This window comes from Mus caroli, chromosome 3 (genome assembly GCF_900094665.2).
Source record: "Mus caroli chromosome 3, CAROLI_EIJ_v1.1, whole genome shotgun sequence".
Classification (NCBI taxonomy): Eukaryota; Metazoa; Chordata; class Mammalia; order Rodentia; family Muridae; genus Mus; species Mus caroli.
This window is the reverse complement of record NC_034572.1, coordinates 96,605,291-96,622,174: the sequence shown is the minus strand read 5'-3', so window position 1 is coordinate 96,622,174 and position 16,884 is coordinate 96,605,291. Positions and strand designations below refer to the sequence as shown.

The 16,884-nt window shown below is 46.6% G+C and overlaps 1 protein-coding gene across 1 annotated transcript; it reads right to left on the bottom strand.

Annotated features, from left to right (window-relative positions):
- Positions 1-543: 543 nt before the first annotated feature.
- Positions 544-11,892, bottom strand: Ngf (nerve growth factor). Its single transcript, XM_021158801.1, has 3 exons — positions 11,771-11,892; positions 7,474-7,597; positions 544-1,440 (listed from the first exon to the last, which is right to left on the bottom strand). Exons 1-3 carry the CDS (start codon positions 11,830-11,832, stop codon positions 703-705), a joined length of 924 nt encoding a protein of 307 aa, XP_021014460.1. The 5' UTR covers positions 11,833-11,892; the 3' UTR covers positions 544-702.
- Between the last annotated feature and the right edge of the window lie 4,992 nt (positions 11,893-16,884).

Below are 16,884 nucleotides of genomic sequence, written 5' to 3'. Positions count from 1 at the left end.
GCAGCCATCAGAGCAAAGGCAATCTGAACATGAAACCAGATCTGCCATGACAGGCCTCAGGAGATGATTTTGTTACAGCTCCTTCAGACTGCCCATCCAACTGACTGAAGCCAGGAGACCCGTGAAGCCTCTACTTATCCACACTGGGAGTTCCCAGTATCCTCAAGGACCAGCCTCAGTCTCTCAGAGGTGGGAGGCTGCCTGTGTACATAGCAACCTGCTTTCTGCCCAGTCTCAACTACTCTACTCTCCTCAAGAGAGGCAATCAAAGCTCATGGGTCCATGCTTAGCAGATAATCCAAGGATTTGGTAGACTTGGCTCTGGAATGTAGACCAGAGCCTGCAGGCTGACTTCCCTCGCTAATCATGCTGGGTGGGTGTAGAGCAGTGTCTGAAACTAGTTAGCCAGCCCCAGAGCAGGGCTGGCTGGGAATGAAGGTTTCAGATGGGCTATGGTGCCAGGAGTGAAGGGGCCAGTTCATTTCCGCACTCTCTCAAACTTTGTGGGTACTCTTACTGAGAGAAAGGACTCAAGTGTCAGTATACAGGATGCTTTGAAAATTTAATAAATAATGTCTTTAAAATTGTATAAACGATAAATTATCATGCAGTCCTTATAATTTAAAATAATTTACAGGCTGAGGTAGGGAGGGGCCCAGGAGAGTGTGGAGGGGGCAGGTGGGGAAGGGGGCTGCAGGCAAGTCAGCCTCTTCTTGTAGCCTTCCTGCTGAGCACACACACACAGGCTGTGTCTATCCGGATGAACCTCCAGGCAGCCTGCTTCTCATCTGTTGTCAACGCCTTGACGAAGGTGTGAGTCGTGGTGCAGTATGAGTTCCAGTGTTTGGAGTCGATGCCCCGGCACCCACTCTCAACAGGATTGGAGGCTCGGCACTTGGTCTCAAAAAAGTACTGTCTGAATACATTGTTGTTAATGTTCACCTCGGCCAGCACTGTCACCTCCTTGCCCTTGATGTCTGTGGCTGTGGTCTTATCTCCAACCCACACACTGACACTGTCACACACTGAGAACTCCCCCATGTGGAAGACTGGGTGGGTGGATGAGCGCTTGCTCCGGTGAGTCCTGTTGAAAGGGATTGTACCATGGGCCTGGAAGTCTAGATCCAGAGTGTCTGAAGAGGTCGGTGGAGGCTGGGTGCTGAACAGCACACGGGGTGAGTGGAGTCTCCGTTTCTTAAACAGTCTGGGGTCCACAGTGATGTTGCGGGTCTGCCCTGTCACGCGGGCAGCTATTGGTGCAGTAGGGGCACTGCGGGCTCTGCGGAGGGCTGTGTCAAGGGAATGCTGAAGTTTAGTCCAGTGGGCTTCAGGGACAGAGTCTCCTTCTGGGACATTGCTATCTGTGTACGGTTCTGCCTGTACGCCGATCAAAAACGCAGTGATCAGAGTGTAGAACAACATGGACATTACGCTATGCACCTGGAATAAAAAAGATAGAGGTTACCTAACTTATACTGGGGAGTGGTGGTAAGCATTATCGGGAAGGTGTCAGGCTCCCTCACAGGGTTCTCCCAAGAGGATGCCAGGAGGCTTCACTGGTAGGCTATGGGTAGAGAGCCCGGATTCAACACCCAAAGTAGAACACTTGTGAGAGGAGAAGAGTACGGGCAGCAATCACACTTGGATCCCTGGAATTAGCTGGAGCAGGTTGTGTGGTCATTCTGTTCTGGGAAGCAACAGGGTTCTGCCTAGAAACTTGGGGATCTCGCTCACAGAACCCTTTGGGCTCTGTGACTGCCAGCTTGAAGGGCTGGATGGTGATGGTGCCTGCACCCTGAATGTGATTTCCATGGGAAGGTTCTGGAAGGCATTGCAGCTAGTGTGGCCTGAAGCATCAGCACTGGATTTTTTTCCTTCACTCAGTAGCTCTGAGCCTGGAGACTGAGCATTCTTGAAATAAATCCACAAAGCACCACAGGTAACTGAAAGTTTGGGGGGAGGAGGGCATTCTAGTCAGGAACCGCCATCTTTCTTTCCTGTGTAAGGAGGTCAGTCCACAAGGAACCAACCTACAGGCAGAAGCTAGGACAGAAAGATAATCCAAATACACCTTACCAAGTCCGTGTGTGCGTCTCCCTCCTTCCCCCTTCTCTCTTTCATTTTTGAACAGGTATTTTCTTTTTCTTGCTTGAAGGTGAGTATAGAACAAGTATCAGCTCGACCAAGCTCACCCTGAGTGACGCTGGAGTCAGCTCTGTTCTGGGGACCACGGTCCTACCCATACCAAGCACTAGCTCACACCTGCAGATTTGGATCAAAGGCCACCTCCTTTGCGAAGCTTCTGCAGATAATGGCTGGCTCAGAGGGATCTCCCACAGTGTTTCCCAAGCCCCCAACTCATCTTTTCTCTCATCTGTGCTGATGGATCATTTTGCCTCCTCCCCTATTGTTTCAGCCTATTTTGGATATGTCCTAATCCTTGAAGCTTTCTCTAATAACTCTAACATAAGTGCTCCATCTGCCTTCCTGTCTCTGCATTTCTATGTGTTGCGTGTGTGTGTCTGAATGCATGCATGTGTATTCTTTCCTGCTGAATATATATCTATATGTCTGTATGTTTATATGTCTATATGGCTATATCTATATATATTTGGAACTGAGAAAATTTGGATATCCAGCTCAGGTATTTGTCAGCATTTGAAAGCCATTTAATCAACTGCACTTTAGTTTCCTTGAGGGCAGTAAACATGATTTTCCAGGCTGAATATTTGGATTAAGCATGTGTTGATTCTGAGTTACTGCATCTCTATTAAGACAAGGACTTTGTCTTCTTTAGTTCTATCATTGCTGTCCTCTCTCTGGGGCCCCCTCCACCCGTGGGTTTTCAGAGCATATTGTTTTTCCTCTCTCAAACTTCTATAAAGCCTGCACCTTTATTCACCCCCCTGTCTGTGTGGTCCTAGAGGACACAGCCTTGTCTAATCTGCCTGGGTGGCAGCCTCCTCCATCAGTATGGGGACATCTATCTTGTGCATTTCCTTCACCTGGTGATGTGGATAGTCATTCTCCTGTCTGTCTCCCTCCCAGATGGTGCTTTAGAAGCCATGTGACCTTCATTTCATCCAATCACTGCATGGCCATATCCAGTGTCTGGAATGTTATAGCTCCTCAAGGAAGAAGTGAAGAATGAGGGAAAGATTGAATGGAGATCTCAGAGAAGCCCACCCTTTGCTTTCTATTATAGTCGTGGGTCCTTTTGACTGTTCCCAAGGCTGCACAATGCCTTCCCATCTGCATTCAACCAGTGAATCCCATATAGTGCTACTCTTCTTGGTGGGATCCAAGAAAAAATATCCAACCACATTCTTTTCTCTTCCAGGAATATTTTTGTCGCTCCACTTCTCCAGCCACCCGTACAGAGGAGGAGGCAGTCGGTACCTGAGTTTTGACTCCCCCTCCCAGATCTGATGGTTAAAGGTCTTGCTGATAATTGTCTTGCCAACTCTTGGAGAATTGATCATTCTTTTGGCAGCTCATCCAGCCTTTTATGTCTGTTCCTTTTCTTGTTCCACGCCTTTCTTCTCGGTACGCATTATCTTTCATCAGGTGAATTAAGGCAGAAGACACAGAACTAAAGTCCATACTTTTATACCCAAATTGGTAACACCTGTTAGAACTGGATCAGGAACTGAAGAAAAGTTGACCAGAGTATAGGGTTTCAATGGAAACAAAGCCTGCCTTGCTGTTTCCCATTGTCTCATCCTGGAAGCTCTGCTGGGGAAGCCCATCTTCTCCTAAGCAGACTGCTGACTCCCATAGCTCCATCCCTGGCCCACCTGCTCCCTTGGAGCACCCTCTGGACCTCCTGCTTCCTGAGGGCATCTCTCTGTGGATATTGGCAGTCTCAGTGCAAGACATCACTGAACAAAACCTTCATGTTCAATTCCACCCTTGTCCCACTTTCATCTTCTGGATCAGTAGTAGCCGAAACCACCTGGTTTCCTCCCCCAAACAGCCCCACAGTCACTCTCTCCATTGCTCCTGTTTCTCATTTTCCTAAATGGCGTCTTCACATTTTGCTTTCCCATTACTAGGACCATTATGTGTTCATTCACCAGCTGCACATCTCAGCTCATCCTGGCCTCTGGTCCCTGCTCTTCATCCAGACCTCTCTATGTTGTCTCTCGAGTTCTGCTGGAGTAGCGTTCCCTGGAGCTGTAACTTCCTTTCCAGCCTCACTTCTGTGTTTTGGGTTCAGATGGTGGGATTACATTCCACCTGATGTTCTGGACCTTCCTCCTGTGCCGTCTCCCCTGACTTCCCCCATTAGGCTTCTTAATGCATTGTTCTGGCCTCAGGACTCCGTCAAAGAAGCCAGTGGTGAGCTCTTGTCTTTGGCTCACTCAGCCTGGCAACTGCCCCACCTCCTCCCACTTTACCTCGCATTCCACGCACACGAGCTCTTGGCACAGCTCCTGCCCTGTGCTTGGGCTCTTTCCTTCTGGTATGCTTCTCCTGCACTCCCCGTCCCCTTTGTGCTCTCTCTGTCTACTGTCAGCAGCCATCCTGTTGTCTCCCAACCTCTAACTTCACTGGCATCACCGCAATAACTTCTGACTCTACGCCAGTGGTTCTCAATCTTCTTAATTCAGTTCACAATTCAGTTCCTTATATTGTAGTGACTCCCCCAATCATAATGTTATTTTTATTGCTACTTCATAGCTGTAATTTTGCTACTGCTATGAATCATAATATAAATATTTGTGTTTTCTGATGGTCTTAGGCGACCCCAGTGAAAGGGTCATTTGACCCCCCAAAGGGTGGGCTACCTACAGGTTGAGAACCATTGCTCTAGGCAGAGACATTCTCCCTGGTACACTTGTCTTATGACAGGAGTGTTCTCTTACCCTCTCTGATGGAGGGAGAGAGCGCCACATAGGCAGAAAGCTGTCTGCTGCCTTGTTGTCTCCTGTGACACCTACACCTCAAAAGAGCATTCCGTGTGGAGTCACCTCTTTTCTTCTGAGTGTCTTGACTGCTCTACCTGGGGGCTGATATTTAAGGTGTCTACAGACTCTGACTTTCTTAATTTATGGAATTATAAAGTTTTCTACTCTATATAGCACATCCTTACTCTATACAACAGACTCCACAATGATTTAAACTCTTAATGCTATCTGTGGATTTGCTGTTGGGTTAGCACATGGTATCCATGGTCATTCGGTGGCAATGGAGACTTGCATTATGGACAGATAGATAGTTCATTAAGAGTTGATCCCTTCAGTTTTTTATTAAAATGTAATTTGAGAAAACCATATTGATTTACTCAAAATGGTATGCTCCCAAACTTTAAAAAAAAATTATTAGAAGAGTCTCATAGTTATTGGAAAGTACAGAAAAAGAGAGTAGTAAACCACACTGTCTTCCATTCCAGTGACACAATGCGTTAGTACCAAAGAGCATTCTCTCCTTGGATGAAGTGAGCCAGGGAGGGGTTGATTTATTTATAGTGAACCTTTAAAGTCTGTGTCCTGAACAGGTGGCAGCCCTCTGTGTAGCATTATGGCACATGTCTGAGTGAGAAATTTATCTGGGAAGAGAAGCTAGGGCTCACATGAAGGAACACCTTCCGTTTCAGGTATAAATGTTCTTGGTTTTGTCATTCTTCTATCCAGAATGGAAGTTAAGTGGCTGGGAAAGAGAGTAGCCTGTTCTCAGGATAGCTTTGCCCCCGCCTCCATTAGGACTCTTTCCCTGGCTAACAGAGTGTTCTGTGGATTGCCAACATTTACCTACAGAGTAGAAGATGTTCCTGTACCAGTGAATAATCTTTACATAGGTCTGGCCTTATCTGAATAGGTGATGAAGCTGCCAGTCAGAGCTAAACAGTCAATCCTAACTAGTCCTTGTCTTAAGTTGCCAAGAGGCTTACCAGCTAGTCCTGCAGAAGTGCCTCATAGATGGGAAGAAGATAAGTCTCTGTCTTACAGAGAGATGTTAAGAGCTAGTCACAATTCTTGGGCTAGAGATCAGATCTGTGAACCTGGGTCATCAATTGTTGGCCAGAGAGACAATTCTTGTGACCAAGAAAATCCAGCCTCCTCTACCTCACTGGCTGCAATCTGACAGAGGGGTCAAGAGGGTCACGTTTTGGTTTCAACTTCGCCTCCATTCTAAATGTAAGATGATTGCTGGTTTCCATTTCAAGACTCAAGAATTTTGCTAGAGCCTACAAGGAGCATAAAAGGAATTCAAGGGATCCTTAACTCCCTTGGGAGGGATCCCTGAGGTGTCCTGGGATGAACACAAGTGTGTGGTGACAGAACAGAATTTCTACTGGCCTACCCAAGACTCAGGAGGAGGCACTGCTTGGAAGTGACATCAGAGGCTGAAGTCTTCCAGGTATCAGATACACCTAGAGATCTGTTAAGCCGGGCAGTTTTGCCTGCTTGTAGAACTGTTGATTCTCTAGGCTTAGGGCTGGCAGGAGAAGAACTACGTCAGACAAGTTACAGTGACACTGATTCTGATGATCTGGGGGCACGCTTTGAGAGTTAATATATCAGCCTTAAAGGGGCTGAACGATTGGGGGTGATATGGCTAGTGTGTGTCAGGACCACTCTGCTGCTCACCCTCTGCACGCTGTGATTGACAGTGTATCCTGAGATGCACATAATCTCTCCAACATCCAAATGCGATTCTCAGAGTGTGAATTTTGCCTCCACGGGAGCATACATCCATACCTAACCGAACACACTGATGGCTTATTGCTTTTATGCCCAACATCTCAGGTTTTTGATTATCACAAAGACATCTAGGATCCAGATCCAAGTATGTCTGGATCAAAAAGTACATAAGATGCCTATGATGATGACATGTGACCAGAGAGTCTAGAAGGTTCTAGACCCTCTGCTTAGCTGCTGTTCTTCAGCACAGGTGTGTGAGCTATGGGCACAGGAGCAGAATGTGCTGTTCTGAGTCCCAGAGTCACATCTTATGTCTTATCAGTCATCACAACCCCCTGGGACAAGGGTGTGCTCATCCCATCCCATTTTATGGTTTAGGGAACAGAGGACACAGAGATTAAATCACTTGGTCCTTGACATTGGTTAAAGTAGAACTTAGAGCCTGGCCTGCCAGTGTCCAGATATGGAACTCTTCCCTACTCTTCTACTCAGGCTCCAAGAATGACCATAGACTTTCTCCCTTACAAGGACACCTGCTCAGACTGCTCTGGGGAGTGTGGAGTGTCTGTCTGTTGCCATCTGTCTACTCAAGGGCTTGGATTATGTGACTTTTAGTGTGTCCCTAGAAGCTACAGAGCAAAAGGAACTCTTTGGATAAGCCCCATTTGCAGTGCCACTAAGAGCTTTGGCCCTTACTGATCCATCAGGTCCGTTTCCCTTCCCAGAACCTGCAGAGTCTTTCCAGCTGTGTGTCACTGGGAGCTTGCAAGTCTAGCAGCTATAGAGTTAGACACCCCAGGAAGGCAGCTGTCCCACAGGCACTTACCTCACAGCGGCCAGTATAGAAAGCTGCGTCCTTGGCAAAACCTTTATTGGGCCCAGACACTGAGGTGAGCTTGGGTCCAGCATGCCATCCAGCCCCCTGGACTGCACGACCACAGGCCAAAATTCTGTGAAGGAGAGCTGATGTTAGACAAGGGTTACCATCATTCCCTAGCAGATGGGTGGACACCTGAGCCCTAGGCAGAGAGGAAGGAATGTCCCAATAAGGCAAGCACTATTTCCACAGTTCTAATATTTTAGCAACATTAGGGCCCAGGAAGGCACAGAGTCCAGTTGCCAAGATTTCCAGAGTACTAGGCTTAGATAGCTCTGGTCTTACAGAGCTCAGGTCTTGCATGGCCCTAGTCTTGCAGAGCTCAGGTCTTGCATGGCCCTAGTCTTGCAGAGCTCAGGTCTTGCATGGCCCTGCAATGGTACTCGCCTTTACTAGTTTCAACCTGGACACAGTCCACAGTAGGACTCTACCTAGTGTAGTGGTTTCCAGATCCACAGTGGAGTTATGCTCCACTGGTACCTAAACCAAAATGAAAATTATTTTGCACACTGCCAGAGAGCAGATGTAGTAACCCGAGCTCCACCCAGCCTTGGTGATGCAGTACTACAAATACAAAAGTCCCAACAATTCCAACAAGCCAAGTCTATGATGGAAAACAAGACAAGCAGTGGGAATGGGACAGACGACTTGACTCATCTCTTGCACCTCTTGCCGTACCAGGACAGGGGTCTTGGGGCACTACACTAAAAATCAAATTTCGGGAATTGGAAGTTATGGAGATGACACAATGAGGGGAAAATATACCTTAACTTATAGCTTTTAGAGCCACTGTTTCCCTACTAATTCTCTCAACATGATACATGTAGGTGTTTCATTCATTCATTCATTCATTCATTCATTTCCTGAGCCAACACTACTCTTGGTGCTGGAGGCACAACAGTATATACAACAGGCAAGGTATTGACCTCTACTGTGGACCTCTCAGTCTAGTGCACATAAATAACTTCAGACTCTGCTCGGGTCATAAAGAGAACAGGTATGGCGTGATGAGAGAGACCAGTGTACGGGGGCCGTGAAGACAGAGAGCTCAGTAAGGTGCACCTCAGGAAAGCTGCCCTCAAGCTGATGACAAGGAATGGTGGGCAGAGTATTCCGGATGGAAGGAAGAGTGAATCCCAAAGCCCCGGGCATAGATAAGTCAAAGTCACCAGCATGGAGGAAGAGAGCTGTGAGATGAGCTGGAAAGGGAGAGCAATCAGGTCTTTAGAATGAAGCCAGGGGCCACAGTTGCATTCCTGGGGCCAACAGGAAGGGAGTGGGGGCTTTAAGCAGGAGAGTGTCATGGTGATGTTAAAGGACAAATGGACAGATGACTAAGTCTGTGAAGAAAGTCTGTAAAGAAAGCTCAAGGATCACACCTTTGTCTGTATTGTCTATATGTTTTCAAGTCACACAAACCCTTCATCTGGCCATTCCTTGCTCCCCCACGACCCCCATCACTTCCCCCCTTTTCCTGTGGCAGCAGGTGTCATGGAGTGTGGGTGGGAGTGAAAGGCATATGTGGTAGGCCTTTATATCAGCAGGAGAGAGTGAGTTTGGGGATGCCATCTCTGCAGCCTCCCCACTTGCTTTCCACAATACATGATAAGCATCCACCTTTAATCCATGGAAGAACCAAAGAAGGAAGAGTAACTGTCTATAAATATTCTAGATATTCCTCTATTCAATGCCTTTTAATCCGAGTGATTGGAATTAGAGAGGCTGCCAATATAAATTATAGATACATAGTTCACAGTTCTATAGACTTGTCTGAAAGGCAGCCTGGTTCCTGGTTGAGCTAAGGTTAGAAACCCCAGTGACCCGAAGGAATAGAAGGCATTTCACCCCGCTCCTGAGCATCCGGCTACTGTCATGTAGCTACAGCCCCCCACAGCCCTCCCTAGATTTGTGACCATCAGGCTCCAAGCCCCTCCACAGGTAGAGGACATGACCTGTGGTCATGTGGCCTCAAGACAAATCTTCATTTTAATGAGGTACCTAAAGGCCTGGAGAACTTAGCTAATAAACTCTCCTTCGCAGACACTCCTCCCTGCAAAAGGTATTTAACCTCAGTCCCGCCCTGAAAAGTGGGGTACAGTTTTACTCATCTACTTTCCGCCATGACAATAAATGCCTTAAAACCACGGCCTGCCTCTTTTCACTGGGATCTGCTGTGGGGAGCCGTGGAGTCCTTCACCTATAGAGCTGCTCTCTAATCTCTCATAGAAGGCCTCTCTGAGCTCCCAGCCATGGCCGAGGCCAAGCCAAGGACTCATCCCCTTGGGATCCAGCCAGAGTGTCCCTCTTTTCACCCTCAGCCCAAGGCTAGATTCCCATGCCCCCACTTCATTCTCAGCTCTTCTACAGCTCCAGAGGTGCCTGGGTGCCCAAGAGCCTGAGAACCAGATGGCCTCAGCTTCCTTGCAGGCCAGAGGACCTCCTAGCCAGATTTGGTTGTCCTGAGTCTCAGACTGCACTCCCACCCCCTGAGCAGTGTCCCTGGTGTCCCCGTGGCTTCCCTAGAGCCCGACACCTACCTGCTGACTGAGTGGGGAAAGTGCGGCCCACTTCCTGCATCCTGCTCCCCAGCGGAATGGAGTCCACACAACCACAACGTTCCTAGCTATATATCCATAGGCTCTTGCACAGGCAACCTTGGTGTGCACCAGTCTCCTGCCCATACCATTCTGGTGCCTGCTGGCTACATTAGAGACTTCTTCCTACATCTTCCCTGCCCTTGGCCTCCTCTTGTACAGTGCTGGCACAGCAGTTCGATGCAGAAAAGAGAATTTCCTGCCAAAAATATTGACTGATTTTTATAGGTGGTGTTGCTCTAGTCTTGTCCTAGGAAAAGTTGAGGCTCTAAAATTAAATCCAATTTAAATATTGCCAATTTCTAATGCAAATACATCAGAGACAAGCAAACTAAATGGATACCTATTTTTAAATCCCTAATTGTTCTCATAATTACTTAACAAGACATGCAATGGCTCTCATACTCTTGATAAATATGTGGAAATAGAACCCAGCTCATTTATAGACTACCTTACGGTCCTTCTTATAGAACACAATGAAATTCTATTGAAATATGCTGTGCTTCTGTTACTCAGGCCTGGTCTGATGCATTACAGTAATGGTACCGCAGCATCTTAAAACTTGTTGATAATGCAAAGTACTGGGTAGAAATCTTGAGGACTAGAAACGACAGCTTGGGATTTAATATTTACTATATTGTTATTTATCACCCAAGTTTAAGAATAATAAGATTTTCTGCTGACTATCTCAATCTCCAAGGGACCGGATGAGAATCACCTAGGAGACTGAGATGTTCCTGTGTGCACATCTGCAGGGGATTTCTGAAGGGGATTAATTGAATTAGAAGGTCTGTTCTCAGTGTGGGAGACTCCTATCAAGGGATGGCTCAGATAGAAAGAGGTTCCAAGACGCAGCAGCGGAGAGGTCCTGCCTTCCTTTCTGCTTCAGGGTAAGGATAGCAAAGCTGTGTCATCCTCCGCTGACTTTACACTAGCAGGCATTCTATAACTGGTTCTCCAAGGAACTGCCACACTTTCTGGTTTGATACTGGTCTGCGGACTTGAGCTTCATGGTCTGAGCACTTAGTTACTGGGTTCTTTACCTCTCCAGCAAGCAGATAGACACTGTTGGGTCACCCGGCACCTATGTGCAAGCCAATTTAACAGAATCCCTCTTTACTATTTATGTTTTCTTGATCCTGTTCCACTAGAGAACCCTGCCTAATATGTTCCTTATAGAGTGAGAGGTCCAAGTCAAAGAGGACAAACTCAGAGATGACCTGCTGCTGTGAACTGCCTACCTGCCTTCCATGGGACCCCTCATCTTAGAGCCCAGAGTCTTCTAGAACTGGAGGATGGAGAGGTTTTACTGAAGATCCTGGAAATAAGGCTGTATGTTTGGCTCTCTGAGCATTGTCTACCTATCTTCCCCAACCCCTATTTATTTTCTTTACATCTCAAAGGTATTTCGGCCAAACTGTTAAAGTTCAATCAACTATCCCAAGTCCAATCAACAACCCAAGCAACTTGCTTCTGTGGGTAATTCATGGGGAGTGGTGGACATCCCTGTAAGTCCTTCATGTGTGAATATGCAGACTCTATCTAGCCAGCTGGTCTCTGCTTTCCACTGCCCCTCCCCCCTCCCTGGTCCTTCGTAGCCATGACTCTCAACCCTGGCCACATAGCCAACTCACCAAGCCAGCTTTACATACCCACCATGCTGCCCGTGTCCCACCTCCAGGGAGCCTAATTTCACTGGCTTGAGGCACAGCATGTTCACTAGGAGTTTCCAAAAAGCTGCCCGGGAGATCCAAATATAAGGCCAGCTCCAAAGTCACTCTGCACAGGAGGAGGAGGAAGTTTGACAGTGCATTTGGTGAGCCAACTAAGAGAAATTCATTGTCAAGAAATCAATATATCTTAGAAAATATAAAATACAGGTGCAATCATAGTATGAAAAACAAGGAGATATGGGGGAGGGGGGATTATATTTGCAAGCTCTCACTATCTAGATACAAGCCACATCTGTGAATAGGAGATTTTCTTTTTTACTTTGTCAGGCCACTTTTAAAAAATTCTTCAATGTTGGAGCGATGGTGGCTTAATACTAAACAGTTCAGGAATATTTGCTGACTTTATTTTTCTTCAAAGATTTGGGGACGGTTGACTTAAAGAACCTCTTACATGTTACGTGCTCCAATGAAACAATGGCGAGCCAGTCCCTAAAGCAACTTACATTGTCCAAAGATTCCAGGAAGCTACGTCCCTCTTCCTACCTGGTGGAGTTCTGAGTGAGGAAATCTCATTTCAGGTCTAGCATTGAGATCCTGTCCTTGGGGTATAGTGAGTTTTGTTACTGCTATTGTGATTTCCATTGCTATAGTCATTCTTAATTTTACCCCCTGTCTGTCATTCCGTACGCTGTGCCTGTGTACAAAGGGAGAAGAGCTGGAGGTCTTTTATGCTGTCAATCTGTTTTTCTAATTCTTAGCCTAATCAGTCATTTTCTAGAAAGAAATATGACTGTAAGGTTTGCTGACTAAGAGTTCTTTTGTTGTTCTTTTTCTTTTAAACAAATTTCAGTTTGGGCCACTTGGAGACGATTTGATGTCTTTTAACTATTTAGTGTTTTTGGCAGATCCAGTTGGAAAATAGTGCATCTGGCATCAAGGACTTAGGAAGACACAAAGGTTCAGCAAAACTATTATTCTTTTTCCACCAAACGGTCCGATGCTGACAATTCTAAAGGGTCTTGTCACATTTCTTAAAGAGAATCGGTCCTATGGCTCGCTGGGAGATGTTGAGGTAAATTACACATGCTCTCTCAGCGGCGTTTTCCCAGAGCCAAGCAGATCAAAGGAGAAGCCATTGTGGTTGGCTGTCCTTCAGCTTCGGAATGAAAGAGCATTTGCTGTAACTGTCGGTGGCCTTCTATGGTGTGCAGCTGCCCACAGCCAGCATGGTGTTTACCTGACTCCAGTAATTCATGAGCTCTCTAATGTGCAATGCCACAGAGAGGCTTTCAAAGTACGGCTAATTACAAGGACATTAGAGCTGTAGATAAGCTATCTAAAGGCAAAGCAGCCTTCCACAACACAAAGTTGAACAGCTTTACAAGAATGTATTGCTAAATAGGAATCCATATAGACCAGCTCATTGGCTTGGTAATGCTAATAATATATCTATAATCTGTGTTTGAATGCCAAAAACAATCCAATAGTTTTGCAAACTTCTCTGCAACCTTAAGAAAACATCTCTTTGGTTCCAACTGGCTGATCCTTAAACCACAAGAAAAAGATCTATTTCAGCTATGCTTTTGGTCTTTGCCTGGTCTGTCCCATGCTTCTAACTATATACAGACAGCAGTACTTGGAATAAAGGGGACTCTGGTCGCTTGGAGTCGAAGTTCACATTGAATAGTAACAGTCTCCAGGTCACGGGAGATCGCAGATGACAACCTGGAAGATGTGAATGAGAACAAACAGTACCAGCGAATGTTAACTTAGACTGGGGCCCTTTATTCAATTTGCTTTATGGGGGCCCACGTCCTCAGTTCTCCTCGAGCTAGCCTGTTCCTCTCAGTGTGTGGCATGTTTTCCAAGCAGTAGGGCAAGAAACGTTACAACACATGACTCTCTAATGCAAGTCAGATGTAACTCCAGGAATTAAGCTAAATATCCATAGCTCTAGAAAGACCTGGAAAGATCCCAGCTTAAGAGATACAGGGGGTGGGGCTATCTGATGTTTCTGAAGGCCAGACAGCCTTTTCTTCAATCAGAGAAGGATAGCAGGGAGCCAGAGACTTGGATGTATGGGTTCTAGCAAAAGGCTGCCTTAGTGGGTAAGTGTCCATGCTGAGGACATTTCTGTTTAAGTTGTACTGTGTGTGGGTTCACTCTAAGGATCATCTCACCTAGTCATCCCATTTCAAGAAAACAGGACTCACAAGTGCCTAGGACCAAACACATCACAGTGCCCCCTCCTCACAACTCCTGAGCGACAGCCGCCTCTGATTTTGAACCCCCTCACTCCTCTGCACTGACATTTCCTGGCTTGTCTGCTGGCTTCACACCCAGAAAATCCAACTCAAGGCATGAAGTAGATAACCGCCAGCTTTGCCCGGGCATGTCACACATGAAGATCCCCAGTTACCCCAGGCTAAGACAGCGCTGGAAACGAAGAAGAATTGATTCCCGGGTTTGTTTGTTGGGGGTGGGGGTGGGGGGTGGGCTGCCATTTCAGTCACTTCCTGTGTCTGGCCTCAACACTCCAGTCCCAAGTTGTGAATGGTTTACACTAGAGAAGGGCCCTTGGATGTGCATCCATGAGCTATGTTAAGCCGACTCATCTAACACAATATCTCAGGAGCAAAGATCGGAGGCGATGAAAAGCTGCTGTCTGTTGAGGTCACTTGACTCCAATGTACTTACGTTCTAGAATATTTCCCATCTTCTTGGGTTTCTCCTTTTAGGGTTTATTTGACCACAGCAATATGCACAAAAGGAAGGCTCTCCACTGAGGAAATTCACTCCAGAACTAACAAAAGAGCCACAGAGTGCATCTGTCTCCAGAGCCCCAGAAGGCTGTGGGTAATTAGCATCTACATAAGCCTGTAGCCTTAGCTGCAAAAGGAGGCTGGAGACAGTTCAGTGTGTGTGTGTGTTAGAGAGAGAGAGAGAGAGAGAGAGAGAGAGAGAGAGAGAGAGACAAAGAGAGATAGACAGGAGAGGAAAGAGAGAGAGAGGGAGGAGGGAGAAGGAGGAGGGAGAGGGAGTGCCCAAGCTGGTTTCCTTCCAGTGCTTCCTCAAAAAAAAAAAAAAAAAAAAGAAAGAAAAGAAAAATAAATCAGTAAACATCACTTCCACCTTGAGTGGAAGTATTAACAAAATAACACTTAGTCCACTGTAAGACATCTAGTTAATCCAATGAATTTTATGCAGTCTTTTTATAGTATTATTATTGACAATTGGCCAAAGCAGAGCAGAGAAGTACGGGCAGAAGTGGGTGTATAAAAGAAACGATGCAGTGTCCATTCTAGGTCTCTAGCTGGCCCTCTCCTGCAGCGGGTAGGGGGACTGTGACTTAGTGTCATAGCTGTGACTGGAGTGGCTGGCCACCTGCATGCTCAGAGGGACTGAGAGATTGCAGAATGGTATTCGGTATTCGCAGCTGCGGGGCAGTGAGCCACAGTCAGTCACCTGCCGACAAGACACTGAGTGAAAAACAGAAACACGGGGTTTTGAAATGATTCTTTTTCTCTAGCTTCGTCCCAGTCCATGGGAGGTAGCTGCTTCATCATGGCTGCAGCTCCCCAAACAAGGTGACCTGGAGTGATGGCCAGAACTTGCCTGTGAGGTTAGGATCATCTTCGCCTGGGGTAATTGCTGCCTTAGAGGGAAAGTGAGCCACAGGAGAGAGTGCCAGAGAGAATCGTGCTCTCTCAGTCATTAGAGGCTTGGGATAAATTTTGGCGTCTGTCGAATTACCTACTTCTTAAGAGTTGAAGTGTATTTTTATCCCCAGGGATGTCCTGGGATAGGCATTTAGGGAATGTTTATTGACCAGAATAGAAGACTCTTCGCACACTGCTCTGAAGGGAATCATTCTTTTACATTATATTAGAAGATAAAATGTGGCCCCACCCACACTTTCTGAATCTTGTGCACTCTGATGATACGCACTCAGGAGCACACCATGTTTGTGAGCCGACAGGTGCTGCTGGGAACTAGGAGACAGGCCCTTGTTTGGCCCTCACAGTGTACACAGGTGGTGTACAAAACAACCCCCTTTCTTCTTTCCTGACTGCTTATTTTACTTGTCCAGTATTTCTCTGGAGAAGGCTGTACTCTAGTCTGGTCACTAGTGATGTTATGCAATCCGGCGAGATGGGCAATCGCTTCATTGTTTAGTTATAACCCAGGAAAGGAGGAAAAATAGAGAAAGCCCAGAACACACATGTGAACCATGGTGGGGACTGTACAACGATAATGGAAACCATTTGTTGGCCTCTCTCTCCTTTCTGTGTGATCAGCCAGATTCCTGGAACCAGGCCTGTCTGCTAAGAGAGCTGCACCTCGAAGGCCTTCCACACATGCCCCATGCCTGGGCTATGGAGTGTTACCCAGGTCTCAGGAAGGTGGGTGCTTGAATGATTTTTGAACTGTTTCTAGTTTCCTTTCTTCTCACAAACCTTATTTCTGCACCCTCAAAACATAGATTAAGGACTTAAAAAACAACAACAACAACAAAAAATAAAAATGAAGAATAAAAGAAAATGTCAAACAAAATATCAACAAAATTCCAGAATCTTCCAACCAGGAGAACAGTGTATGCCTGAATGTGTTTATTTTGCCCCACTCTGTCCCCAGGAGAGGAGTTACCTCAACAGGCACATGAGGTGGCTCTACACAAAGAACTGTGCTAAACTTTCTCTGTGTTCTTTTTGCCCATCAGGTTCTATGAGCCAAGTGATTCCCTTTTCTCCATCCACTTTCTAAACCTATCACAGCATTTATGTAAATAAAGTCCCTTTTTCAGATTCACAGAGCATGGGAGCATTATTTCTAGTGGCCCCACTGCTGTGACCACCACTATCACCATCCACGATCACCCCAGCATTGGCACCAAAATCATCTCAGCATCAGCACTATGATCACCTCAGCATCAGCACCACATTCATGCCAGCATCAGCACCACCATGATCATCCCAGCATCAGCACCATGATCATCCTAGCATCAGCACCACATTCATCCCAGCATCAGAACCACCATGATCATCCCAGCATCAGCACCATGATCATCCCAGCATCAGCAGCACTATGATCAC

Bases quoted from the DNA above. Each gene is read 5' to 3' on its own strand.
- Ngf (XM_021158801.1), bottom strand. From the start codon at position 11,832: ATGCTGTGCCTCAAGCCAGTGAAATTAGGCTCCCTGGAGGTGGGACAC. The intron at 7,598-11,770 runs GTATGTAAAGCT...TCTCCTTCACAG, and splicing joins GGACACGGGCAGCATGGTGG to AATTTTGGCCTGTGGTCGTG. The intron at 1,441-7,473 runs GTAAGTGCCTGT...TTTTTATTCCAG, and splicing joins TCTATACTGGCCGCTGTGAG to GTGCATAGCGTAATGTCCAT.